The 27,234-nt window shown below is 42.0% G+C and overlaps 1 protein-coding gene across 5 annotated transcripts in view; it reads right to left on the bottom strand.

Annotated features, from left to right (window-relative positions):
- Positions 1–27,234, bottom strand: part of APP (amyloid beta precursor protein) — a gene marked incomplete at both ends in the record, with an annotated part of 237,102 nt that overhangs the window by 140,072 nt on the left and 69,796 nt on the right. For all 5 annotated transcript variants that reach the window (XM_082010909.1, XM_082010908.1, XM_082010907.1 and 2 more), the window contains one exon: positions 12,823–12,952. In XM_082010909.1, coding sequence (XP_081867035.1) covers positions 12,823–12,952 — 130 coding nt within the window. The remainder of the gene's footprint in view (positions 1–12,822; positions 12,953–27,234) is intronic.

The following is a 27,234-nucleotide window of genomic DNA, read 5'->3' on the forward strand; positions in this document are numbered from 1 at the left end:
TTAAATGCAAAGCGATAGAGCTTAAATGCAAGGCCATCTCTAAATTACTTGGGCACAACAGTACTGTTGAAAGTAATGAAAAAAACCAACATGGACATAACATACAGCTCAAAGTGCACAACAGCGGCTTTTGTCCAGATGCTACTGATACCCTGGAAGCATTGCTAATTTACATTTCATGCAATGAGAGGTGGTTCAGCTGTTCCCAGACCCAAGAGGGCTCTAGAAGCAGTAGAAGACCAAGGAACCATGCCCAGCGTTCCCAAAGAATTCACCCATTTGCTGTGGCACAAGTAACAGTTAAATGGAATCACTACCTTGCTTGCTATTTCCTGTGTACGTGGGACAGAGGACAGTGCAGCCTCAGTCAAGAAACAGGCATTTAAGAAGGACGTCACAAGCCTAACCCACTCTCCTACAAGACTTTGGAAATACAATTTCAATAGCATCACTCATAACCAAGAGGCTCCTTCCCAAAGTTCTGCCCACGACTGTGGCCTTTTTTCCTTTGGATTTCAAACTTGAAACATTATTATTCTGAGTTTCCCTCTTTTATCCATGGCGATGTTGGATCTGATGCACAGGAAGAACAATGCCAGCACTTAAAAAAAAGACAACAATGTTCTTCCATCCTGCCTACAAGATAATGGACTTCAAATAAAGGTAAAGAAAACTTCAGATCATCCAATGTTATGAGCTACACAGGGGATAGAAATAGTGGAGGGGAGAAAAATATCTTAAGGATTTAAAGTGGGAGTTTTTATTGGGGTTTTTTGTTTGTTTTAAAAGAACAATTAAATGCAGCTGTACGGAAACATGGAAATCACAGATCTGCATTTTTCACTGAAAAAGAGAAATGAACGACCATTTAAAACATTTATTGGATACCACCAAAGGGGAAACCAATGACCATTTTTGTTATATGACACAAAATCATCTTAGTTCAGCTAAGCTTTAAGTAGAATATCTCACAACAATTAGGTCGTCTGACAAACAGAGCAACAGGATCTTCCTTCAACAGAAATGAAGCAACATCATAGACACAGACTGAGGACTGTTTCTAACAGTCATAATCAAGAATGCTTTAATAAAGCAAATTTTACTACAATTTGTTGAAAGCTAAAATACAAAACAGAAGCCAAGTTGAGGTAATTATACCTTTCTTTACATCTCATGAAGCACTGACAGGTGTGCACAAACACCTTACGCTCAGAACCCAGAGCATGTCTTCACTGTGCCAGAAGGGTATTTTTTTTTTTTTTTCCTCTTAAGTGCCACCCTGCCTTTGTGCTAGAACAGGCCCATCACACTGCTCCCAGGAAGCATCACAGGGTCTCTATCTGCCTGGCTCAGGCAGCATCAAGTGAGATGTGATATGAGGTGAGAAGAGACACATGTCAGAGCTGATGAAGAGCCGGGAAGAGGATCCAAGTAAGACTGGCTTGGATAGCAGATGCTGAGAGGAAGCAGAAGAGGACATGCTGAGAGGAGATGGATGCCGAGCTACGAAGAAGGTTACTCAGAAGGAAAGGAGAGGTGAAGAAACATCAGTGCCTGGGGGCAAGAAGACTTGAGTGGCATGGTGATGGGCAAGACAGTAATGCCTGGTGAGCCAAAGAAGGGAGCAAGGCTGGAAAACCTGGAGTGAGAGACTCAGTAAGAAGAGCAGGACAAGGGCAGCAGTCCTCAGAGATACAGAAAAGCAGAAGAGCAGCAGGTTAGAGGGGCCTGGTCTAAGAAGTGTGATGACAAGCACTCTTTGATGTGGGAAAGGAACACACATAAGCATGAGAATTCCTATCTCAATCCAAAATCACCTTTCAGCTCAAGTGGTCAACAGCAGGTACCTACAACATAACATCAAAAAAAGCCTGTAGGGTGTAGAACAGCATGCGGCAATATTTCCCCAAGTAGATGTTTCACCACCACCTCCAGAGATACAAGACTAAGGTCCCTAACACCTGATGAGACATCCTGCAGTGAACTGACCTGGGCTGGGAACCTTTGCAGGCTCTCAGCATCCACAAGAGTCTGTGGCAGAGGGATAAGAAGCTCATATACACACTCTGCAATAAAACATACAACTGTACAATGACTTCTGTTTGTTTGCTGCCTGAAGGCTGCTAGCCTCATTTGATAACCCGAGTCTCACTGTGAAAGATGGAGTGAATGACGATTCCTCACGCATCCTCTCCAAGCTACTCGTAACTTCGCAGAGCACTGTCAGAGACTCCAGACATCTTCCTTTCTATGCTGGAAAGTTCCATGCTAGTGTGTCTACATTTCTTCTACCAGAGCCACGACATACTTCAAGCACTCACCATCACTCTTTAAACTCTTCAATTTCTACTATGTATTTCTTATGAGGAAAACTAGAACTGTACAGCGTTCACAAATACAGGCAAGTCCATAAGTGACACAGTGGTACAGTTATGTTTTACATCTTGTTCCCCATTCCTTTCCTAATAATCCCTAACGTGGCTTTTTTGTGGCACTAATGAACCTATGTTTCCACAAAGCTATTAATACCCAAGGTCTCAGTCCTGAGAAGTTGGAGGCTACTCACAGTATCACCATATACACTAAGATAAGATTAATTAATTTTGTGCTTCTCCCATGTACACTGCCTTTACTACATAAACTTTTACCTGACATTTTACCTCCTGTCAATTAATATCAAACAACCACCTGAAATTCTTCATAGTTTTCCTTTATTGATTCTACCTTGAGTAATTTAGTGTCATCATCAAATGGGTCTCCTCAGGATTTACCCTCTTTTCCAAAGCACCACAAATATTTTGGATGTCGCAGGCGCAAGTGATCCCTTGAGATTCTACCGGTGACCTTTCTCCACCTTGAAAATGGACCATTAACTCCTGCCTTTTCTTATCTTTCTTCTTATTTAGTCATATAACAGTTTTCTCTTCTATTCCATGGTAGATTAATTTCTTTAATAGCTTTTGGTAATGGACCTTGTTAAATTTCTTTTGAAAAATCAAAGTAGACACACTATCCATTTGCCTACCTACTCCTTTAAAAACACTGAAAGAGCCTCTTCCTCAATACCGTATTTACTGACAATTCCAGTATTTCTAGATGTTCAGCACTTCAAAAAAGCACACAAATCCCTCCCCTCCTGGCTAAGCAGGCTTACTGAAATGCATTTCCAGGATCTTCCCTAGCACCTTTTAGAAATATCTAGTGATTCCCATCATTGATTCTCTGCAGTTAACAACTGCAACATTCAATCCTCCTCTGAGACCAGACTGTATTTAGGATGAGATCTTACCACTGCTTCCAGTTCAGTGATAGAAATCTGTGGGAAGATGCTCCATATGCAGATCAATTTAATGACATGTGGTAAGATGTACACATCTCTTCTCCCCCTCTCCCCATCTTTCCTTCCTAAAAGGCTACGCAAGCAACACACTTTAATTAGCAGAATTCTCCCATTGCAAAATTAAGTACTGTGTGTTGAAGAAAACACCACCACCAAGGATGAATCAGCTCTGTGGCACTACAAAGATGCTCAGATGGAAAGTTCCTGTTTTGTCTGTTACAAAAGCTAGATGTGTGCAATGAACGAGCTATGAAACATAGGCGGTGGCTTCATGCACTGGTTACAGTTTGTGTGCATGTGTGAATGCACACATCTATCAAAACCAAATACATGTAAATGCTTCATAAAAAATCCTTGTGTGCATGCACATACATATGCACACATACACGCCATTTCAAGTGCTTTACAATTTGGACCCCGATTATCAACAGATACTTTTGGTTTTGAAGCTTCCCCCCAGCCTTTCTCCAGCCTTCCGACCACAAACTAGAGATGACACTCCTCACCTCATGACCTTTATGAAACTCAACCTGTGTCTCCAAAGCGCTCGGGTAAGGTCAGAGAAACTTCTGAGAGGAAAATTAGTATTGTCTTCAGTCAGGGTTTGAGTGGCGAGCAGTCATTAAGGCTGTGGGAGAGACCGAGCCAGGAGGTCAGAAGAAAACTCCGAGCAGCTCATTCAGGTGCACACAGCGGGGCAGGGTGGGCAGAGGGGGCCACCCTGCAACTGCAGCCTCCCTTGGTACCCCTTGCACAGGGCAGGTCAAACTATGGTCAGGAGGCCACCTTAGCTTTCCCTTTTCCTAAGTTTTTGAGCTCTTTTTAACCTTACTAAATACTCTTTCAGCACCACTTTTTGTGGTTAACTCGTTGTATATAAAGCACTGCAGAAAAAGCAGGGATATGCTGCTTCTAACCCCTGAAACGTTCAGAGAGGCAGGAAACTAAGTCCAGCTAGCATTGGTCATTCAAACAGAAAACCTGATTTATCTTTTCAAGCTCCTAAACACTTTTTTTTTTTTTTAATAGAAACAGTATTTGCTACAATTTGTCACGCTGTCTTTGATAGGTAGCTATGAAGAGGACTTTCATGTATCAGTGACCGCTTTCTGTGAGCTCTTCCTGAAGCGTATACACCACCTGTTCTGGTTTCCTTTGCCCACTGTAAAGAGACAAATGTCTCATCTTCAATGTTTACCGATAAGGAATTCTTGTACTTCTTTAGGAATAGATCTGCAGAGCTGTTATGTTCAAGATCTCAAAAAGTTTTTGTATTTTGATCTGTTCAAAAAATCCTTTTCTTATTAAAGCCTTACTGCAGTCACCAAACAAGTAAAACCTATGTACACCCTAAAAATGTACAGAAATACATGATTTAATATTTATTTATTCTGGGCTTATTACACAAAAATAAGATGTTTTGTATTTACTCTTAGTCATACATAAAGCCACATTCTGGTCACCACCAGAATTCTATTTTTGCTTTATCTCTTCATTTCAAGGTTTCCATGCCTTCAGCTAGGATTTGGCTAAACCAACAGCTGAGCCAAACATCAGTTCAAATGAGGAGATAGAAGCCTCCAGTAACAGATCCATGACTGCCCAAGGAAGTTTCTGTGCTACTGGTGGGTTATCTCAGTCAGAATTTCTCTGCCCACTCCCCACTGCCTCCAGCTGATGGTATTTTGTCCCTGAAACACAACAACCACTTTAACAGTTTATACAGTCCTGCTCTGCAAAGAAAATACTTGGAAAGGCACAGTTATAAACCACAAGGCAATACAGCCGCTTAGAATTACAACAAAAAGATAAACTTGTTATTGTATGTATGAACAATCAGTACCCCAACTGATGCTTAACAGCCACTTTCTCCTCTATTACAGAAGCTGACCATAACGTTTGGGCCAGAGTTCAGCTATATACGGAAAACTATTTCTAGTCAACGAAATATGTCAGAGCACGCTCTTAATTACACCGCTGCACAGAAGCGCATTGAAGAACACACTTGATGAATTGATGCCCTACAAGCTTGCTGCCATCAGCTCAGCCATGAGGATACAGAAACAGGAGAAAACTCTGATGGCCAGCACAACGCCGAAGAGCTGCAGTGTGCAGTCAAGTGCGGTTCTGGACCTGGGCAGGGGCCTGGGCTGGGAGCACCTGCCAAGGCTTTGCTGCAGTGGGAGGACACCGGTGTGTCAGGGCACCTCGTTATCCCTGCAGCGCTCGCAGTTTCACAAAAAAATGTGCCTGGCCTGTGCGGGCAGGGCTTTCTCATCCGCCCACCAGCACTGTACCAAAAATACCACTGGCAGGCAGGAATATTGCCAGTGAGGGAGCAAGGAAGAGAGAAGAAAGGATTTCTCCCTTTCACTGTGCCTAGGTTTTCTCTGCCTGTGGTCTCCCCACCAAGCAATTCAGATTGTCAGTCTTCTTGGAGATCTCTTTCCTGTCAGCTAGCTCTATCAGAAAAATTAGACATGATGTAGTCATGTAGGCTGAATCTAAGTGCATTTTTTTATTTTAGGAGAAAGAGTGTGGTGCGAGGCTTGTCTGCATAACTCACATGGCTGAGTAGAGACCGAGGCAGGCTGGAGGCAGATAGCTAAACTAGCAGGGACAGAAAAACTCCGAGACAATTATTTAATGTCATTCTGTTAATCAGGCTCTGCATGGAAATGCCAGTGGAAAGTGCTTTCGAAGTACCTGGAAGAGAAACTTTGCCACTGTAGTCAGAAATAGGTGTGCTAGACAATGAGCTGGGGTGGGGGGTGGGGGGAATAGCAAGTACTGCCACAAAGCAGAAGCAAACAGGCATTTCACATGCTTGTGTGAGAAAAGCCCACAGTTAAAATTGCAAGTAAACTACCAGATGAACCAAAGGAACTCTATTTAAATTATTCATTCCAGGCATAAACTTGGTGTTTTCTTCAGTATAACTGGCTAGGCATGCGTATCAAAACTTGAGTATGCCTTTTCTTCTGACATCAACAAGTAGTTAACTTTACAAGCTGTTAAGAGTAATAAAGCATGACAAGTTAATAAATATTTTCAAAGATGTTTTTGTTAAAACCAGAAACAGAAGCCACTTTTTCACTATATAACCAAACAACAAAATATACTTGTCATATAACCTAATCCACTTATTCATGAACAAATGATTGCAAGTAATGCCATTTTGATTGACAGAGGCTACATACATAATGATATTCCAATACATCTGGATCCTTCAAACATTGTCTGAACACAGTGCTTACCAGCATACATTAACAAGATAATGAACCAGAGTCACGTGTGAGTATGCAAGCAAGCACTTGACACAGCGCAGTTAATCAATGCCCTGGTAATTCTCCCTTACCCCACTTCGCAGTTGTCTGCCATGCCCACACATCGATGCACGAACATCTCCATAATGTAGCTTCTCCTCCCTCTCCGGGGCTACGGTGCACAACAAGCAGCTAGGCTGGGGTGCATTTCACCAAAAAACGAAATGTCATCTATTCACGAAAGCATAGCCATACATTTATCCAACGTACTCAAAGAATCACGGCACTGGGACAAGGATGCCCACTCCTGCTGCCAGCTGCAAACACGGAGTGAGTTACCTCATTTCACAGCCCACACTGCCCCAACACAGGCAGAAATCGGGCCCTCCTGCTGCAGCTGGTGGCAGACCTCGCTCCAACGTTACTAAGGCCAGGTTTGCGGCCAGGGTATTTTTCAAGAACAGTTTCCATAAAACAAAGTGGAAATCATGGGCTTCTTGGCACTGCCTGATGGAACCCTTCAGCCCATGCCCCACAGCAAGCTTACTGTCACCACTTTGGAGGGCTCAGTCTTAAAAGCACCTGCTTTTTGCGTGCAGCAGGCGTGAAGATGCCAGTGCGCGCACCTGACAGCGTGCCAAGGAAGCGCCGCAGATCTTCACTCTTCTGCCAGCACGTCTTAGGGCTCATCATCTTTGCCTAAGCACATTCGTGTCTCTGTGTCAAGCAGCACACTCGTCACTCACATAGCATAATTTCACCCTTTAATCTTTATATTACTAAAGAAAAACCTCAAATCCCAGATTTTTTTTTTCCCCTTGAAGACAGCAGTCTGACACCATCACTCAAGAGACCTAAATATCCACCCAGATTCCAATTTCTGTCATAAGGTGGCTAATAGAGCTTTAAGCCATAATAAGCACACATTGGAAGATGTCATTTTCTATAAGCAAGAAGATAAAAATAAAGATAGTTTTAAGGCAAATGCCTTCAGTGTGTTCAGAAAGGTAATTAAAATTTACTCAACAATTTTCTTTTCACAAGAAGCTTCCCCTCTTCAATGAGCTGAAACTGTATAGTAATCTCCTGTGTCCCTGGAAGCATGCAAAGAATACATGAGTAAATCAGATTTATTGCATGAAGCAATTCTTAAAGCTTGCCATTTTAAGAACATTGCAATGCCCTGTGCACACAGGCACAAAATTATATCTTAATATGAAATTAAACTAGTAAGCTTTTCTCCTTTGGGGTCAATTAGAACATTTTTAGGGGGCATATTTATGTGGTCACTGCAAAGACACATGGCTGACTCAAATAAGGGGCTTGCATTTTGCCTAATTTAAATTACTGCTTTCATGCTTTAGTTGCATCCACTTAAAGAAAATATGAAGCTGTGTAATCTAATAAATCTGATCAACATTACTAAAGTATACTGCTACAAATAGCTGCTGTAACTGCCATCATGCACAAGTCTCAAAGAGAAAAAAATAATGGAGCAGCCAAGTGCCGTAGTGATATGCTTTCTACACATCTCAGAAAGCCTTGGTTGAAGACTGGGGCACAAATGGACTGCGAAGATGCTCTGGCCTGAAAGCAGACACATTTCTGTCACTCGGTGTTTCTCACCTCTGTGGAAAACAAATATCAAGATGGAAGAAACTACAAGCTGACTCAAGATACTGAAAGTGATTCTCACAGCAAAGTAGAATTTGTAAGACTCAACCCCACAGTCAGCTGCCCACTGCCAAACTTTCTTTTGGCATCTTAATTCTTGCTGGAGCCAATGGATTTAACGGTGGTCTACATCAAGGGTCTACCACTCTACTAAAATTACTGAGGAATGAGCACTGTCAGGGCCCGACTTCCGAAACTGCCCGCCAGCAGCTACCACACCAAGGATGGTGGAGACACACGCAGAGCTGACAGACAAGATCTAATTTTAAAAAAAAAAATTATCTTTTAACACTGAAGAAGTAATAGCAGGAGAGAAAGAAAGGGAAAAAAAAGCTCTCAGGACTCCTTAAGTCTGTAAAAAAGAAGATTTAGGAAAAAGTATTCCAAGTCAGACATAGTATGACTTATGGTGATAATTAATAAAATCAGTATCCCCATACTGAGCTGTTTGTGCAAGCTACAAGAGTAGTTACCAAAATAAAAAACCACTAACATGATATTGCATAAAATTATTAAAAAAAAGTTAATCTGTCAAAGCCATGAGACACTGACAGACTGAATTCATTCAACTCTCTGCCCAGTCTACCCCCTTGACATACAAGGCAGCAAGAGCATTCAAGGTATTTGACTACAACTTTCAGACTACAGAAAAATCAAAATAATAAATTAAAAGGGTTAACTGTCCAACAGGAAAAGTAAATGAACAATCTTTGCTAAAACACCTAACCTACACTTTTTTTTTTCCTCCCTCCGTCAAGACTTCCTCTCATTTCAGAGGATCTGTTCATCTCATCAGCTTCACCACTATGAAGGCAGCAAGCCAACAGGAGAGGACAATGTGGGCTGCTAGCAACAGATGAACACCAAGCTGCTGGGTACTAAGCAAGCCCAACTTCCCATGATAGCTGTACCCTCAGCCTCACATGCAGGAAAATGACCCACTCCTCCAGCTTCCTTATCTAACACACTTTCACCACATGCAAGAAAGTCCAACTTTAACCATAGACAACAAGCAGAGAGCTGGTTGATGGAGAAATAATAGATAATGGCCATGTTCACCATTTTTTCCTCCAATGGAAATAATTATGTGTCCATTCTTCCCACAGTAAATTCATGGGAACATCAGTATCTAAGGCTTTTGCTTCTATTAGTTTTGTTCTAGTCAGGGTCAAAAGATGAAGGGCAGCAGCACAGGAGAAGGACAACAAACACATAAATGCAGGCAGACACAACTGCATAAGCCTCAATTACAAGGAAATCAGACCAAAAAAAAAGCATATGGGGGGTGGATTTTAAAATATAAAACAGGAGCTAAGGGCAAAGCATTAATGGCATGAGGTGCTTAAATGTCTTTAAATTTTTTGCCTCCAGCAAGCAAAGCCTACCTTGCCACCTAAGATAGCAGACATACAAGTTCCTGAAAATTTTTCATTCTAAACCACAGTTCAGGAAAGACACCTTAAAAGTCCAAGTCCGGTTCCTCACTCCTGCAGAGAACTGCATATAGTCCTGTTCATAAATTCATGAACTTCCTTCTAAATTATCAGAGTTGTTATTCCTTTTACCAGAAAACTTTTGGAGCACCTTACTCTTCCAGAAACTTCCTTACAATTTCAAAATTCAATTTATTCATGGTCAATTTATATTCATTTGCTCTTACAATGACATTGTCTTCTATCTTAGATCAGGTTGTAAGTTCTCCAGGGCACTGACCAAATCTACATAAGCATAGAGAGTCCTGAGCAGATTAGCTCCCCTATGATAATTGAGAGCTTTGCTTATGATGACAATACAATAAACAATAAAAATTAGTGTTTAAAGTTCCACTAGTGTCATCTTTGGCCACATCTCTAATTAGCGCTCATGTACTCAAGTGGAATCTGATCAAATGTATCATGATGAAGCTAGGTGAGACTGCAGTGCTGCCCCACCTCTAACAAGTTGCTTATCTGGCTCTACAAGTATACCAGCACTACAAACTGATGTTTTTACCTTGACTATAGAAAACTGAAGAAAACACAGCAACAAATGGGTAGAAGATCATGCCCCTTTTAGCACTAAAAATTTTGGTGTAAGTGAACAACACAACTCATGTAGAAGTCTGGAAAACATGCAAAAAGCAGTAGGTTCCTTCCCACAGTCAGGATTCGTATTAGCAGAGGAAGGTCTTTCACACCACCAAAAGTCTTGAATTTGGGCTCTCCCTGAACACTTTCGCTCAGAATAAACTAGTCCTTCTTACCTGCAGTAGCAACAACAATGATATACCACAGGTCTAGAAACACCCATTCTGTACCCATGCAAACACCAGATCTAGAAACTTCACTGAACAAAAAATTTCCCTGATACTTCTTAATATAGATTTTGCACATCTGCTGTTCTGGCACCTTTGACCACAGTGGTAGCATGCTTGTTAGTTACTCTGCGGTCCTATCTTTTTAAATGGGCACACTCACGGCCTGGTCATCAGGCAGAGCGTGTCACGTGATTTACTTATTCTATACAAATGAACAGAAGTTCTAGAAATATTGCATTTTTTATGGATTTCTTTCTTTTTTTTTTCCATGGAATAACTGGCCTGAGTTGCTTTCTACACAGTATTTCAGCTGCCCTGGCTTAGTGGAAAAGCAAGCTCTGACGCTGAACTCCAGCATTTAAACACGAAACTAGGCAGCCAATTTATCACAATTCAAATGGCAATGGTAAAGCAACATATTAAAATAGCTCACGGAATAATCTCAAGAAAACATTCTAGTATCTAGAATGGTAACGAGAACAACAAATTAATATGATCCTGTCTTCTGAACACTGACAGAAAGCTAACAGAGAAGGTTAACAAGAACATGAAGGACTGAACCTCCCTTCTAAATTGGTGAATCGATTCAAAGCACCAAGGACACAGGAGAGAATAGCAAGCAACTGCTACAAAAATAAAGTTGCAGAAAGAAACAAGGGACTTAATAATCTAGCTTTTGCTTGCTTTCAATAAACACAGATTCCCATTGTCTTTCACACTAAGAGACTAAGTACCAGATATTCAAAATACAATGGGAAAAAATGTGTTAAGGAAAAGATGGATAGCTTATAATCAAAAAAATGTAACCTGGGTGCACACATGCATATCGCTATGGGAGAAAATGAGGGGAGAGGACAGAAAATCATGGGAGTAAGCAGAAGCCTGGTTTGTAGTCAGTCATGAAAATAGTATCGGGAAGAGCAAGAGTATTTTCTCTCTAGCTAATGCAGTTCCAAAGCACTGAACAATTGGACAAAACCCACCTGAGAGAAGATAATAGCGAGACAGAATCATAGAATAGTTTGGGTTAGAAGGGACCTTTAAAGGTCATCTAGTCCAACGCCCCTGCAGTGAACAGGGACATCTTCAACTAGATCAGGTTGCTCAGAGCCCCGTCAACCTGACCTTAAATGTTGCCAAGGATGGGGCATCTACCACCTCTCTGGGCAACCACCCTCACTGTGAAAAATTTCTTCCTTAGATCTAGTCGAAATCTGCCCTCTTTTAGTTTAAAACCATCACCTCTTGTCCTACTGCAACAGGCCCTACTAGAAAGTCTGTCCCCATCTTTCTTACAAGACTCCTTTTAAGTACTGGCAGGCTTCAATAAGCTCTCCCCAGAGCCTTCTCTTCTCCAGGCTCAACAATCCCAACTCTCTCAGCCTGTCCTCACAGGAGAGGAGTTCCATTCCTCTGATCATTTTAGTGGCCCTCCGCTGGACCTGCCCCAACAGGTCCATGTCTTTCCTGTGCCGAGGGCTCCAGAGCTGGATGCAGGACTCCAGGTGGGATCTCATGAGAGATGAGTAGAAGGGCAGAATCACCTTCCTCAACCTGCTGGCCACGCTGCTTTTGATGTGGTACAGGATACGGTTGGCCTTCTGCACTGCGAGCACACATTGCTGGCTCATGTCCAGCTTTTCATCCACCAGCATCCCCAAAGTCTTTCTCAGCAGAGTTGCTCTCAATCCCTTCATCCCCCAACCTGTACTGATAGCAGGGGTTGCCCTGCTACAGGTTGCACTTGGCCTTGGTGAACCTCATGAGGTTCACACAGGCCCATTCCTCAAGCTTGTCCAGGTCCCTCTGGACGACATCCTGTCCCTCAGGTGTGTCAACTGCACCACTCAGCTTGGTGTCGTCTGCAAACTTGCTGAGGGTACACTTGAGCCCACTGTCTGTGTCACTGATGAAGATATTAAAGAGTACTGGTCCCAATACAGACCCCTAAGGGAAAGCACTTGTCATTGATCTCCATCTGGTCATTGAACCGTTGGCCACTACCCTCTGGATGCGACCATCCAAACAAGTCCTCATCTATCCAACAGTCCACCCATCAAATCCGTATCTCTCCAATTTAAAGGGAAGGATGTTGTGGAGGACCATGTCAAAGGTGTTACAGAAGTCCAGACAGACAACATCCATAGCTCTTCCCTAAGATATACTTATCTAGATTCTCTATCTTTTTCATGAAGAGACTGAAAAGACAAAGAGCAGGAAAAAAAACCAGACTGAAACTCACTCACCCAAACACCTGTAGGGAACCACAATATGTGGGTGACCGTTGCATTGCTTCCATCCCCTCTTGCACCAGTTCTGGATCGTAACTGGCTGGTTGGCTTCGACAACATTTGTGATTTGTAATTCAGGGTAGACCTAACAGTAGAAGTATAAAAAAAGACAAATGTTATCACAAGTATGCACCCTGGGTCATGCAATACTGTTACGCATGTTTGTAGCATGGATATCACAATACAATACTAATTTTCGTATCTTCTCCCTCTTCTGCTGTGTATTATATTTACTTCATCGTATGAGCATGTGCACTTACCAGCAAACTGGATGAGTAATTTATTGGCAAGCCACAACTTCGATCAAGCAACATATTTGTCTTTTTATCTCCCTTAGTCCCGTTACCCCACCTCTCTTTTTTAATTTTACTGTCAGTAATGGCTCATCTGATCTCTTTTGCCAAGGGCAGGTCTTAGTCACTGACCTTCTGTGCAGACCCACCTCCCAGTCACCTTCTACGCGTGCACCTACATGAGTAATTTGTTTCACAAATTACCACACACTCCGCTGCTGTTCACACTGTGGAGGGATTTCAGAGCACGCAAAACAGATTCCTTGTGGATAAAATCAAATGGGAAGACATGATCCAGGAGCACCCCTAATAGGTGGTTAGTCCATGCCACAGGGGTAGAGTTAACCAAAGCACAGATGGCAAAATGCTTCCAGCACAGATGCTCAGCCCCAGCTGCTTCATTCCACACTCCCAACTCTCCTCACACCGCACTAGTTGCTAGCACAGCCTATGGCTCTTGCTTTTGATTTTTCAAATTGGCAATCTATCAGCCTTAACATCAAACTCAGAAGGGACTAGTTTTCCTTTGCCTTTCTTCAAGCAAACTGTACCAATTTCTGTGTATGTTGCGTCTGAGGATTTAGGTGGACTGAAAACTACAGTCTACTCATACCTACCAGCAGAAAAGAAAAACAGAACTAGGAACAAGCCTGAGGAAAAATAAGTAATTGGAGATGGTCCAAAAACACCCTGCAGAAAAGGAACATTATCCCAACTAAAGAGAGCTGGGTTAAGACACAGTGAATTCTGGGAGTCTGACACCAATGCTTGGAAAACCACTGCAAGATCCTCAACAGCTCCCTGATAAAAAAAGGACTCGTCTCAATCACATATCGCCCCCCAAGCACACAGCATCCCAATGGGCCAGGGCCCCCTGGCATTCCCCCCAGGCGTCAAGTTTAAAATATAACTGTGACAAAAAATGAAGCAAGTAGGCTATTTAACTGCAGCTCAAGTAAAAGTTTCAAACTTTAAAATACCTTAATTCACAACAGTACAGCCTTTTCAGATTTGAGACTGGTAGTCTTTGAATGAATGTGGCCTTGTCCATGGGAGTGGTAACAATAGAAAGTAATGAAAGCATGATTGGAAGTACTTGGGAAGAACTTCTTACTTTCATTAACAGACAAAAAGGGGATAGTATAATTGTAAAATTGAACTACATCAACAGCTTAATGCACAGAACAAGGCCAGGTACAATAACAAATCCAAGGAAATTATTAGAGAAAGAAACACTACTTCACACACTTTATGCTAAAGAGATTGAATATCACCCTTGCCCTCTACTACAAAAGAGTATTTTTAAATTAGATGCTTTTTGCTTTCCATAAGCACCTCACAGAAGCCATCTGATAAGTTTTTTTGCCAGCTTTGACAGCACCCTCAGCTGACTAAAGTGGATGGTTAAAGCGTGCGCAGAGGTGTCAGACACAACCTTGTATGTGAACGCAGCACGTGAGATACAGTCCACTTAGAGGAAGCCCACACAGTAGAACTGAAAATTTAAGAGTAAAAGTTTCCTGCGCTCAGAAGATTGTAGCTTTGCTTTTTTCTTTTTCTCAGCAGGTGACCAGGGCTGATGGTCGTCATCCACATTACAGATATACTACCATTTTTACACTACTCACAGAAAGCAGCTCCAGAGGAACTTGCTGCTCCGCCTGCTCCATCAGTGCTTCCAATACGGAACTCTGAAGTGAAACAGCAAGGCTGCAAATTCAGGGAAAGCTCCCCTTCCCTCTTCAATCTCTTCATCTTTTCTCCTGGGCCCCACCAGTTCCACCGAACAGGTCTGCACATGTTCATGCTCTTGACTTGTCACAGCACTGCCAAAACCGATTAGGATGTCACCGTGGCGGCAAATTTCACACCTCAACTGCTGTGTAAATATTATACCGCAAGGCGCCGTAGCTGCCTCCAGAGCTAACAGGCATGATGCTAGAGAAAGATTTCATTTTCTTTGGACACTGCTTTTAGTCATCATACTACACTCTTCCAAGTTCATACATCTACAGACATCACATCTGAATAACTACAACCCACAGTTACATAATACCATGTGCCGTCACAAACCATGGGCTTGATATATCACTCAGTGTCACTGACACATTCTCATCATGGACATTTTAACATTCCTCAGGGTTAAGTGTCACCTGTCACAGAGACAAGTAAATGTCTTAAATGAAGACAACTAAAAAAAACCTGCACAATGGTTGGATTGGAATGTTAAAAAAAGAAATTAAGAAAAAACCTCAAAGCAATTTATGCATCCACAGGAATGTGTACACAGCTTTAAAACGATAGAAAATAGGATTCTGATCTATGAGAACAAAGACACACTTAGCTGCTTTCCTGAGGTGAATTCCTAATAAGCAAGAGTGAACTACTACTGTAGCTCCTTATGTATTGAAATAATAAGATGGGGGTGGGGGTGTATAAATATATTATTTTTATTTTCACTATTTCCCAAACCTGTAGTTTTAACTTTTGGTTAGTACAGTGGACCAGATTCTAAGTAGTTAACAATATTTGACAAAAGCACACAAGGACAAAAAAATACAAAGAAGCCTCTTCTTCTGTTTCTACATCAGTTACTAAACTCCTAATTTCCTTTGACAGCCCACACAAAGCTCTGTCCACTCTTCACAAGAGAAAACAGGCTTTGAATGTCATTATCAATAGGTTAATGCCAGCAATGCGTATATGCGCTGAGGAAAGTTCCCCTCACTAGAGTTACATAAGGTATTTGCTCTGAAATGAAGTGGGACCTACTTAGCACAGAAAAATGAGACTTGTATTTATTTATAGCGTCCCTAATGAACCACTGCTCCTTCTAGAGACTCAAGAGCGAGCAGCTCCAGAAAGTTACAGGAGATCCAAACTTCCAACGTTGTCATAACTTGCTGCAGAGTAATTCCTTTAATATATTTTAAAAAGAAGTGGTGGAAGAAATATAATCTAAAAATTTTAACTGGCAACCAAAAGTTACAGCTAGATCTTTATGTATTTCAATTTTCCTGATTAAATTTCCTTATATATTGACTTCAGAAACAAAAAGCTAAAAAGCCTCTGCACTCGGGCTACTCAGAATTTAATGTAATCCTGTTTACATTCGTGTTTACCACTACTAAGTCTGACGGCACATGGATTTAGGACTAAATTGTAAATGTGCTTAATGGAAGAAAGGGAGTTTTGATCTGGCTACGTACAAAGGTGTTGATGATCCAACTATGACAGTGTTACAACAAACTAGTCAAATATGTGTTACCTAACAGATTAGGGATTATTTTGAAACAAATATGGGAAAAACAAGATGACACAGCAGAGGAAAACTTTAAAGCAAAGAAGCAGACAGGCCACCACCATTGCAGCCACCCCTCCTGCCTGCAGAAGGAAGACCAGCCGAGAAGCCTTTCAGCACGGCCAGTGCAGGCAGATGGATCCCCAGGTCTCTCAGGCCCAGGGAGCGCTGGCCGCTCACGTGGGGCAGGGAGACCATTTGGGGAAGGGCCGGCTGGGGCAGCGGCTCACAGCCACCGGCCAACGAGAGCTCCCCGCCGTACGCTGCAGGCAAGAGGGAGGCATGGCTCCTGGGACCAGCGGGGGCGAGGCCCTTCCTGGAATATCAGGCCAAGCGTCCGGGGCAGTGGTTCAGGAGGACTTGGATAAATTGGGAGGAGTTCAAAGACGAGTCAAAGAGCAATGACGAGATCACGTATCCTGCACGGAGGAAGTGCTCGACTCCACGAAGAGTCCATTTAGTACAGCCAAGCCTGGCTGCAGTTTACAACCACCTTCAGAAATTTTAAATTTGTGAACGTCTTAATTTATCACAAATAGCTAACAAGAGTGAGTTGCTGAGCACTGAGACTGAACAACTGTGGCCACGAGGGAGCTTCTCCAAGTAGCCCAGCCACTACTAGAGGTTTCTCTGTTAAAACAGGAAATGCCAACCTAACAAGGTTACTCCCATCCAGCCATCACGATGATACTTGGAAACACATCCAATGAACAATGCTAGCCATCTTTGATCCTGATCCAGGCAAAATCACAGACCGGTTGAGGTTGGAAGAGACCTCTGGAGGTCATGTGGCCCCACTCCTCTGCTCAAGTAGGGCCACCCAGAGCTGGTTGCCCAGGACTGTGTCCAGACAGCTTCTGAATATCTCAAGGATGCAGACTCCTCAACCTCTCTGGGTAACTTCTGCCAGCGCTCAAACACCAGCATTAAATGCAACTGAAGTCTCTGGGAGAGATCTTTTTTTTTTTAAATCAGTCCCCGATATATGATACTCTAAGTAGGTTTCTCCACCCAGTCATACATGCTCAGCAGAAGCAAATGAACTCTGTACATCTTGGGGCAACCTTGAAGCAATACGTGAGCATAATCATATGAGACATAGTCATCTCTGATACTAGAAGACATTTAGATTCAAAAGCATAGTATTTCACCTCTTGATATCATTCATTATGCCCCTCATCTTCTAGAGTAACTGATCATTCAGAATTTTCCTGCTTTTATCGTATTTTCAAAAACTTTTTGAGAGGTTTACAAGGTTAGCTGATGATTAGGGTTAGTAAAGCTATTTCAATTTACTTCTGCATTTTATAACAATTAAAATAACAATACTAGAAATAAGTATACATAAATCTTAAAGTATTATCATAATGTATATGATTGGAATTAGTGGTACAGATTTATTCTTATATCTGCTTGAACTTAAGGACCTTCTGTATATTCCAAAAGCAGAATCATCATAGGGAAGAGAACAAGATTCAGTTTCAGAGTAACAAGCAGTCCAAGTTACTTAATGGAGTATGTTCCGTCCATGGAAACCATTAAATGGAACACACACATGCACACAACTTGCACATACACACATGTACAGACACCACTTGTAAAATACAGGGTGGTGTTACACTTTAACATGAATTAAAAAAAAAGAAAAAAGAAGAAACAAACAGTATCTTAGACTGAAGAATGTAAAGCATAATCAGGAATAGGTGTCCATCTTCACCAACAATTTGGAATGGCAGAGAACCTGGGCAAGAAGCAAAAAAAATTACTGGACATTAAGGTGCAAAGCTAACATGGAATCAATTGCCATTTTTTATTTAAACACCTTAGTATTTTTCTCCAAAGTGCATCCCACATCAGTTTAAATTCTGACTGTTCCTAATCAGAGATGTGTATCAGTTTAACTGCCACCAAACATTGCAACAGTCTGAAGTGGACACATTTTCTTATTATAATTTCCTTCTATTCTTTTTTCTTAATCCTTCAGTTGTTTGCTGTACCCAATCCTAATACCTTGGCTTAAATTAGATCACACATTTGGTTTCTAGATCTTCCCTTTACCTTATGCATCAGCACCTGGCGTGGCGAGACTGAAATCAGCTTGAATTCAAATGTAAAGCTCAACTCTCTGCTCTCACAATGAAAAAAGGCTGCTCAGTCTCTTGGAATGCACATTGTACAGTCTCTCTGCAACATGCCGCTCAAGAACTGGTGCTAATGCATCCCAGATCGGACAGGTATTTATGAGCTAGCATTCTGCTTGAAATCTGTCTCAGGCAGTCAGTGACAGTATCTATATTAAAAACTAAATGCAAGGCTGACCATAGAAACCCTAGAAAGGAATATTCATATAGATAAAAGAAACAAAGAAGAAATCACTGCTGTAAATAGTCATAATAAAAATTAGTGTGGTTTTAGCAGTTGCCTTCTGCAGCAACTGTAATCATTTGAATGCTTTGATTTACTTAAAGGGGAGGATAACTCAAACCAGAATACAGTTTGATTACATCCAGATTCTCCCTGTCTGCTGTCCTCCCTCACCTTGCCCCAAAAAAGGGAAAAAAACAACAAAACAAGTTGGTCTGTGGACAAGTTTCCTTCCAAGTGGGGCATGCAACTTTTTAATATTCTATCCTTACAATATTAATGTTACATTAACATTACGAACTGTTCACAGAAATTATCATATAACTTGCTTTTTTAAATTGTAAACAAAAATCACGGATGTGACACAGGTAACCACTGACCTCTGCACTTTAACTGGACAAAGAATTTTTTTATCACTTCAGTGAAGTACTCGGCTAATATTTACTGCAAGCACAAAAGAATACACACACTTAATAACCAGTGTTTAGGAAGACTGGGGCCTTAAAATCGCTTGTGGAGAACGCCCTTTTCTTTACAAAAAAGCCTTCAGTTCCAGATTAACAAATTGTAGTTGGATCAAAACTATTTATATTCCTTTCTAGAGTATGTCTTTAAATAAATAAATAAAATCCTCTTGAGGATTTTCCTGTTAGAGGGCAGAAAGCAACCTATGTATTAAAACCACAGAAAGAAATGAAGGACAAGCTGCGTCCCAGTATTTTGCACAGATACGTTACTGAAGAGCAGCAGAGACGCTGCAGTGATTTTTCAAGCATTTGGCACGTCCACGCAGAGGTAGTATACAATAATTACTTCTGGTCGCAGCGTCTCTGCAAACTTTCCAACCTATGACTTCAGAAGCAGCGACGCTGCAGAGTCCCAGCTGTCCAGATCAGCTGCAGCAGCAGTGGCATCACATGAGCAGCACTGACACAAGCACAAGCCAGCCCTGAATGAAATGCCCTGTTCTCAGTCTTGCAGCCTGTGTCTGCAAAACAGACAGCTACATGCAGATTCGAGTTATTATATGTCTCATGTCAAATACGCTAGTTATTACTGTTTTTTACAACTACTTTTCTACATTACTATAGAGATGTTGGTATAAGGTAATTTTGAATCTTCATACATTAAAATCTAAACTTACCAGGACTTGAGAAGTAGGAATTTTTAGAGTCTGGTTGTTTGCTGGTTCCACCCCCCCCCCTTTTTTTTTTTTACTTACTGCTGCAAAGTCACGTAACTGAAAGGCTACAAATTATGTCAAACTAAAAACCTCCATGAAAAAAAAGAGCATGAGCCTCAAAAAAAACTCTTGTGGAAAGACCATCCCTTGAACTCTCTTGTATACAAATAACGCAAAATCAAACATTAAACTGCACACACTTAACACATGCAACTATGGATGCTTACTATATTTATGCACTCCCAACTCACTCCAACCAGCTATCCTAATTTTTTGCCTGTTCTTTCAGCAACTGCTGGCCCGAGTTATGACTTGTAACCCTCGCTTTCTGTGCGGCTACTCTAGCCATGACTCTTGATCAGACCTGCAGGCTAACCACAGGTTAGGAAACAACACCCGCTATAACCGTAAAGCACAGTAGACCTCTGGTATGTCAGCTCTGCAGTCCTCTTGCATGGACACAGAGCGTAACCCCCGTACCGCATCGACAAGCGAGGTGGAGAACAGAAGCCATACAAGTTTTCAAAAGCTTTTAACACACCAGCACAAAACTGTGCTGTGTGTGGTCGACTACTCTGGAGAGCCCGAGAGGTCCAAAATCTGCAGAGAGGAGCTGTTGTGTTTCACAAGAGATGGCCTGTATATTGCCACATGGGCTATCTCCCAACCACCACATCCTGGTCTCCTCCACTTTTGCCCATGCGTGTTTACACAGTCAGTGCTGCCCAACACAGGCCGCGCCTCTCCCCACAGCAGGCCCCTGCCTGGGGGCCACCACCTCTCCGACCCACCACACTGCCATGGTCAGCAGTAACACCCTTCCTTCTCTGCTGCGCCTCTGCTGCTTCAGCTATGCCCTGCTGTGCCTGGCCAAGCTCGGCCACTCGTCCCGGCCTTCTCAACCATGCAGGCACTTCTACAAGCAGGAACAAAGCTACAGGGCTGGTTGGCACCCCAACCTTTCCTGTCATTCTCTGTAACCCAGGCAGTCCTTCACCCGCTCCAAGAGAACTGCGAAAGCGGAGTCAATCCCAGCACCAGCTGCATTGAAGCAGTTTCCAAATCTACTGTCGCAGGCCAATCTGAGAAAGAGCAAGGTGACAGACGAAGGAATAGCTCTGCCCCTGTACCACAAGTCCCAGGTATCTGCTGCTACAACTTAATCAGCATAACATCTCAGGTATTTGCACTAATTTCAAGCTGCCACTTGGGAAGAGAGAAGCCTTTTAACCCCGCAGTTTGAAAGAAAACAGAAGTAATCAATTCTTAAAAGCAAAACCGCACCCAATCACTTACAGTAAATAAATAAACCCAGGCTGAGTGTCTTCCAAACTGGCCAGAGAATTATTTCTTTCAATTCTGCCCTGGGGACAAGTTTCCAAAGATATAATACTTCTTATCTTCAGTCGCATCACCTAGCCTCCATCCATAACATCCTTCAGCTTTTAATAGCTGCAGCCTCACTAGCTATCTGGGCCAACCCTCAGCCTCATCTAGGAGTTTCACATACTGCTCTTAAAACTATTTCTTGGGGCCCATCTGACAAATCATCCTCCTCCCTTCCAACACCACAGCCTCTTCACTAGTACACACAGAGCTGCTGTTCAAGAGTTTCCTGCCGTGACGCTCACCCACTACTTCCACTCCTTTCACCCCAACTCCAATCCATTCATCCTGTTAGTTCCCATTTCCAATCTGCCTTCCCACCCTGCGACTCTTAAATCCTGTGCTAAGAGGCTCTGTCCTCTTCTCCTAAGCATCTTTTAAGCCTCCTCTTTTTTGTCCTCCAAGCACGTAAAGCTAGCATATATTTCAACACCCAAACTAGTTTCCCTTGTTATTGATCCTACCCTATAGAAAAGAAACAACAACAAAAAGCCAGAGGTGGGTGTGTGAGGAGATGGTGAACCTTCTAAGCTTTATCCACAGATGCAGGGAGGAGATGGGAACAGAGAGAGAGAGAGAGAGAAGAGGTCAAGATGTTTCTGCAGTTTCACTCCTGGTCATGAGAACATGTACTCACTGCTCTTCTCTGAGCAGGGTATATACAAAATCCTGGTATAGTATCCCAAGTGCTTTTGGTATTGAGAGTGGTAGAAACATGAGTTGGTTTTGGTATAGCAGCCAGTTGGGTTGGTTCGCCCACAAGAAGCTTCAAATATACACGATCTCTTCTCTTAAAAGTCCCTAATGTGCTCTTTATCTGGAATTTCACAGAAGACTGCCACTTACCTTTTAATTAAAGCAATCCGAAAAGTGCCAGATGTGAGGTAGCCTGCTCAACCATAACTTACGCACAGGGCTCTGTGCATTAACCCAGACTTAACTGAACACGTGCACACTGGCTTTCTCCGAGTGCCTTCCTCTGCACACAGGGAAGGCAGAAGCCTACGGAAGCAGAAATAACGCTGCATGGCCAATCGCGTTCTCCTCAGCGCCTTTTAAGTCCTTGATTTTATAACACAAATATGTTTGCATGCAATAAGAAAACCACACCAAAAATCTTAACCCTGCCAGGCGAATTCTGTTTACCACATCAAATCTCTAAAGTCTCTCCTGTCTAATTACAGAGGATATCCAGCTGCTCATACTGTAAAACCTCAGAGTAAACAGGGTTGGGCTTGCAGTCTCTTCTAAGCTGCTTCCCTGTCCATCTTAAGCACTTACTGGTTTAAGTGCAACAGGCACTTCTCCTTCTCTGTAGGCAGAGATTTTTATTCACAGCGAGACAGCAAAGTCCACTTTGTCATGCCACCGTAAGCCTGTCAACAGTTTTACTCTGCTCAAGTACAAACCTAGAAGAAGAGACTACATCTGTCTGTTACTCTACAGCATTGCTAGAAGCAATTAACAGTTTGTTTGTGGATTGTAGTTTGTTTTGGTTTTTTTTTTTGAGAGGTGGTGGCTTTTTTTGTTGTTGTTTGTTTTAATTAAATTTCTGCAGGAATAAGGTTAAGTATTAGAGCAGTGAGACTGAATAATACCTAATCAAGTTAACGGGGTATTTTTATCTCAAAGTAACACACCATGTACAAAGGATAAGGACTGCCGTCTTGTCCTCCTAAGAGGGAAAAAACAGGCAGCCAGAAGTAGTTAAAAAAAAAAATCTCCTCCTTTAGGCGTGATACAAGATTTCATCCATCCTATTCCCTCTTTAAGGGTCACCTGAAGAAGGTGGGACAGTGTAAGCAGCTAGAGAACCTGGGTCTGGTTTTCTGGATTCTCCTGCAGGCTGCCATCCCTCCGACAGCCCACATCAGTGGGAGGAAGGTGAGGCATAGTGCTCCTTTCTTGATCGCATCACTGCATGAAATGTCAATGATCTGTATAAGATGACTAACATACAAGCAGGGTGTTTAAACAAAACTGTGCTGGCTACCATACCAGCATTCAAGGGACTGAAATGAAGGTTCAGCTACCTGACCTGGATCTTCAGGATCTTAGTAGGACTATTCTTTTTAAAAAGCAAACATTAAAAGAAAAAAACAAAACAAAACAAAAACAACCAAACAACGAAGTCTGACCTTTCTTTTTGTTGTACTGCCGTGATGAAGATGGAACGCTGTATTTCATCTCAAGCATGACAAACAAGTCTCAAAAAGGGCTGGCAGGGAAAGAACCAGATCTTGTGCTAGCAATTTCTACTCAAAGATGGGGTACTGTTCTGAAGGCATGAAATCACAGAATCACTAGGTTGGAAAGGACCTTTAAGATCATCAAGTCCAACCATTAATCCAGCACCACCATGTCCCCTAAACCATGTCCTGAAGCGCCACATCCACACGTTTTTTGAACACTTCCAGAGATGGTGACTCCACCACCTCCCTGGGCAGCCTGTTCCAATGCCTGACCACCCTCTCAGTGAAGAAATTTTTCCTAATATCCAATCTAAACCTCCCCTGGCGCAACTTGAGGCCAAATTAAGCAATTCAGTGTCTTTATGAAAATCACTATGTATAGAAAGGTACAAATGCCTTTCCCTGGGTTTTGCAAGAAATCGTCAATAGAAATGGGCTACAATACAGAGTTTAAATCATCAAATTACCTACCTGAACTAGTTTCAGAAGTTTCACCTAAAGAACAACCCACCTTTCTCTCAAATGGGAACATATATGACTACAACGGAGTTGTTAGTCATGTTTGCTGCGTAGATCACAGTACAAAACATACCTAAGCAGTAGCAAAAAAAATCCATGAAAATATACTTGAAAAAAACGTAACTGTTCTCTATTCAACTACTTCCAAGTTCCAGTGCTTACGAAATGACCTACTTCATGTCAAAGTTGTCCTCGGGGCCATGCAACAACTGTCACAAAGTAACAGGCCTGGGAACTCATTTTTAATAATCTAATTAATTTATGCATTCTTGAGTTTACTGTGGAACTAGCCAAAGGGTAATTTATTAATACAAGAGCCTAGATTCAGTTGTATGAATGCCCTGAGATACAAACGCAGCTGTGATTTCTCTTTTCATGAGACCAATTTCAGGCTATGAAGTGGTAATATAAGGTCATATTCTGAAACAGTGGTTACACGCCATCATCCAGAATACAAGAAAACCACGCATGGTTTAATCCTGTAGTGAAAGGAATATGGAATAAGCCTGGGAAACGTGCAAGTTAGAACATCAGGTAGTCTGTTTCTGAAATACAACTTTACCTTAAAAAAAATAAAATTAGGAGTCGAACGTGATTAACGACACTATAGGGAGCACATCTGCAGAAAATATTCAGATCGGTAACACTTCTTGTTCATGAACGGCACAGGAATGTGCATTCTGTGTTCTCTATTTCCATGTCTTACACTGATCCTTTAAAACATACCTACAGTAATTACGTGAGTAGCTCAAAGATGACACTGCATTTTTTTCTTTTAAATCAAGCAGCAATGTTTTTTAATAATTCTTGTTCTTGTGCATGAGATATACCTTATATAGACTATAGCTTTAAACTACAAACACAAAGTATTTAGTGTCAGTATAAAACAGGATAAAAGTTTCCTTCCTAAAGAAACCACATCTTTCTTCACAAATACTTATAAACTTTTGTTTTTCTCCAAGTTATTAAGTCTTTCTTGTAACATTTGATCCAGAGTAATCAGAACTGCCTCGCCACTGTCTTGCACAGATATAGTTACTCTCCCTGCAAATTGCTCTTGGGACAGTAACCCAGAGAATACATGACTGAAGGGAACTGGAAATTTGAGCTGCTGCCAAGATAGAAGTTCATTTAGTCTTTTACATTTCTCATGTGTCTGTATTTCAAATAGGGGACTCTGTAAAATAACAATGCTCCAAAACACAGACAATAAATCCCAGTACTGCAGTCTGAAAGTTGAATAAACTTAACAAATGTACTTCACCCTGATTAGACCTACATGGGCTTCTTCAGGATTTAATTTTAAACTTGCATTATACTTTAACCTGAAATAATTTTCAAATGCAGAAAAACCCTTATTATACATATGTCTGTACAAAGATAAGCCTCTGCCCCCCTTAAAAAAATTGACTGAGAAACAAACTATTGGAAACATTTCAAAAATTTGGAAACTGCACTTCAGGAGACCAGAAAACTTAACCTATCACTTGCTTCATGTATTCAGCTTTGAAGTAAGGACATTTTCCAAGAACTGAGGTTTTTTCAGCTTTTTTTTTTTTTCCTTTTTCTTCTTCCTTCCCCCCCCCCCCCCCCCCCTTTACTGCTGTCTTTTGTGAACTCCCACATAACCAGCGGCTTTTGAGTCAGGGAAAACAGAAAAACAAAACCAAACCAATAAACCAAGGAAATGCTCAGTTTCTAACACAAGAAACTGTATTAAAAAGTTGAATGGATTTTTACAGTTCTTTTCCAAAACAATGGCGAACTTTTTAAATGAAGGATAAAATGATGCATTTATAAACACTGCCGAGACTTCTGCCGAAATTCGCTTCACATTCCCATGTTGCGAAAAAAGGGGAAGAAAAAAGCCAGTAAAGGGCAGCATGAGCACCAGGCTCTGCCTTGGAGGGAAGGCAAGAAAGGCCTTAGCAGGTCACACCAAGAAGGAAACCTGCCGAGGAAGCACCTTGTCTGTAACGTGGTGCAAATTCTCCTTTATATATAACAGGTACTGCTAATGCCTTCGATACCAGTCACAGAGCACTACGGAAAGCTAATGTCCAATGGGATATTAAGAAATCTCCATTAACCATTAAAAAGTATTATGGATCCCCAGATCACTTAGAATTCACTTTTACTCATCAATTGCACTTACTGTTTCTCTAATTCTGCTTCGTGACGTTTCAAATCCCCAGGGTGACGGGAGAAGAGAAGAAGGGTATGGAGAGGTCTGTAATGATTGTCACCTGCCAGTATCTTTGCAACAAAGCTTAGAAATCTGTCCAAGAAAGATGTAAACATTCTGCCTTATTTTAGCAACCTGGTTGGCACCTTCATTTCCAGTTGCTAAATTGGACTGAAAACCCAACTAATCCCAATTTTCTGCCAAATACTGTAGCTGCTAGAGAAATAAGCCATCATCCTGAGCCTGTGAATGACGTCCATGTGGGTATTTAACAGGAGGACCTCCCAGCCATCTCCCCTTTTGAGAACAAGGGCTTTCAGCCAACAATCCTTCAGATTAAGCTGTGCCCTGGAGTCTACAGGCAACTGCTGGTTTGGAAGCAAGGCAAGAAGTGAAGTGGGCATCATCATCTGTGCTTTACAGTAAAGTGAAGCCCTACCACCCTTTTTCTACAACAGACTTCAAAGTCTGCTGGGCTCCACACACACAAAATGCCTGTAGCGGCAGACTGAGTTAGCCATGAGTCCGAAAGAGGAGTACACATGCAGTGTCTCAGGGCAATTCAGCTGCGTAACACTCAGTCTGCACTCTTTTTTTAGTAAAATCATAGTGTCTTTAGAGGTCAAACATTGGAACAGGCTGCCCAGGGAGGTGGTGGAGTTGCCATCACTGGAAGTATACAAAAAACATGTAGACGTGGTACTTCAGGATACGGTTTAGTGGGCATGGTGATGTTGCGTTGGTGGTTGGACTTGATGATCCTAAAGGTCTTTTCCAACCTTAATGATTCTGTGATCATATTAGTGTTTGTTCCAGAGTGAAGACCTATGCGGCAGAAAATCCCCCTCTGTTGTTGCATTACCGCAGCAGACCCACCTGGCTTGGTTTATTTTCCAGCAGTGAGAACACGCTGAGGTGGAGCCCACAGCCCCTCAGACCCAGGC

The sequence above is a fragment of the Phaethon aethereus genome (genome assembly GCF_964289735.1).
Source record: "Phaethon aethereus genome assembly, chromosome: 1".
Lineage (NCBI taxonomy): Eukaryota > Metazoa > Chordata > Aves > Phaethontiformes > Phaethontidae > Phaethon > Phaethon aethereus.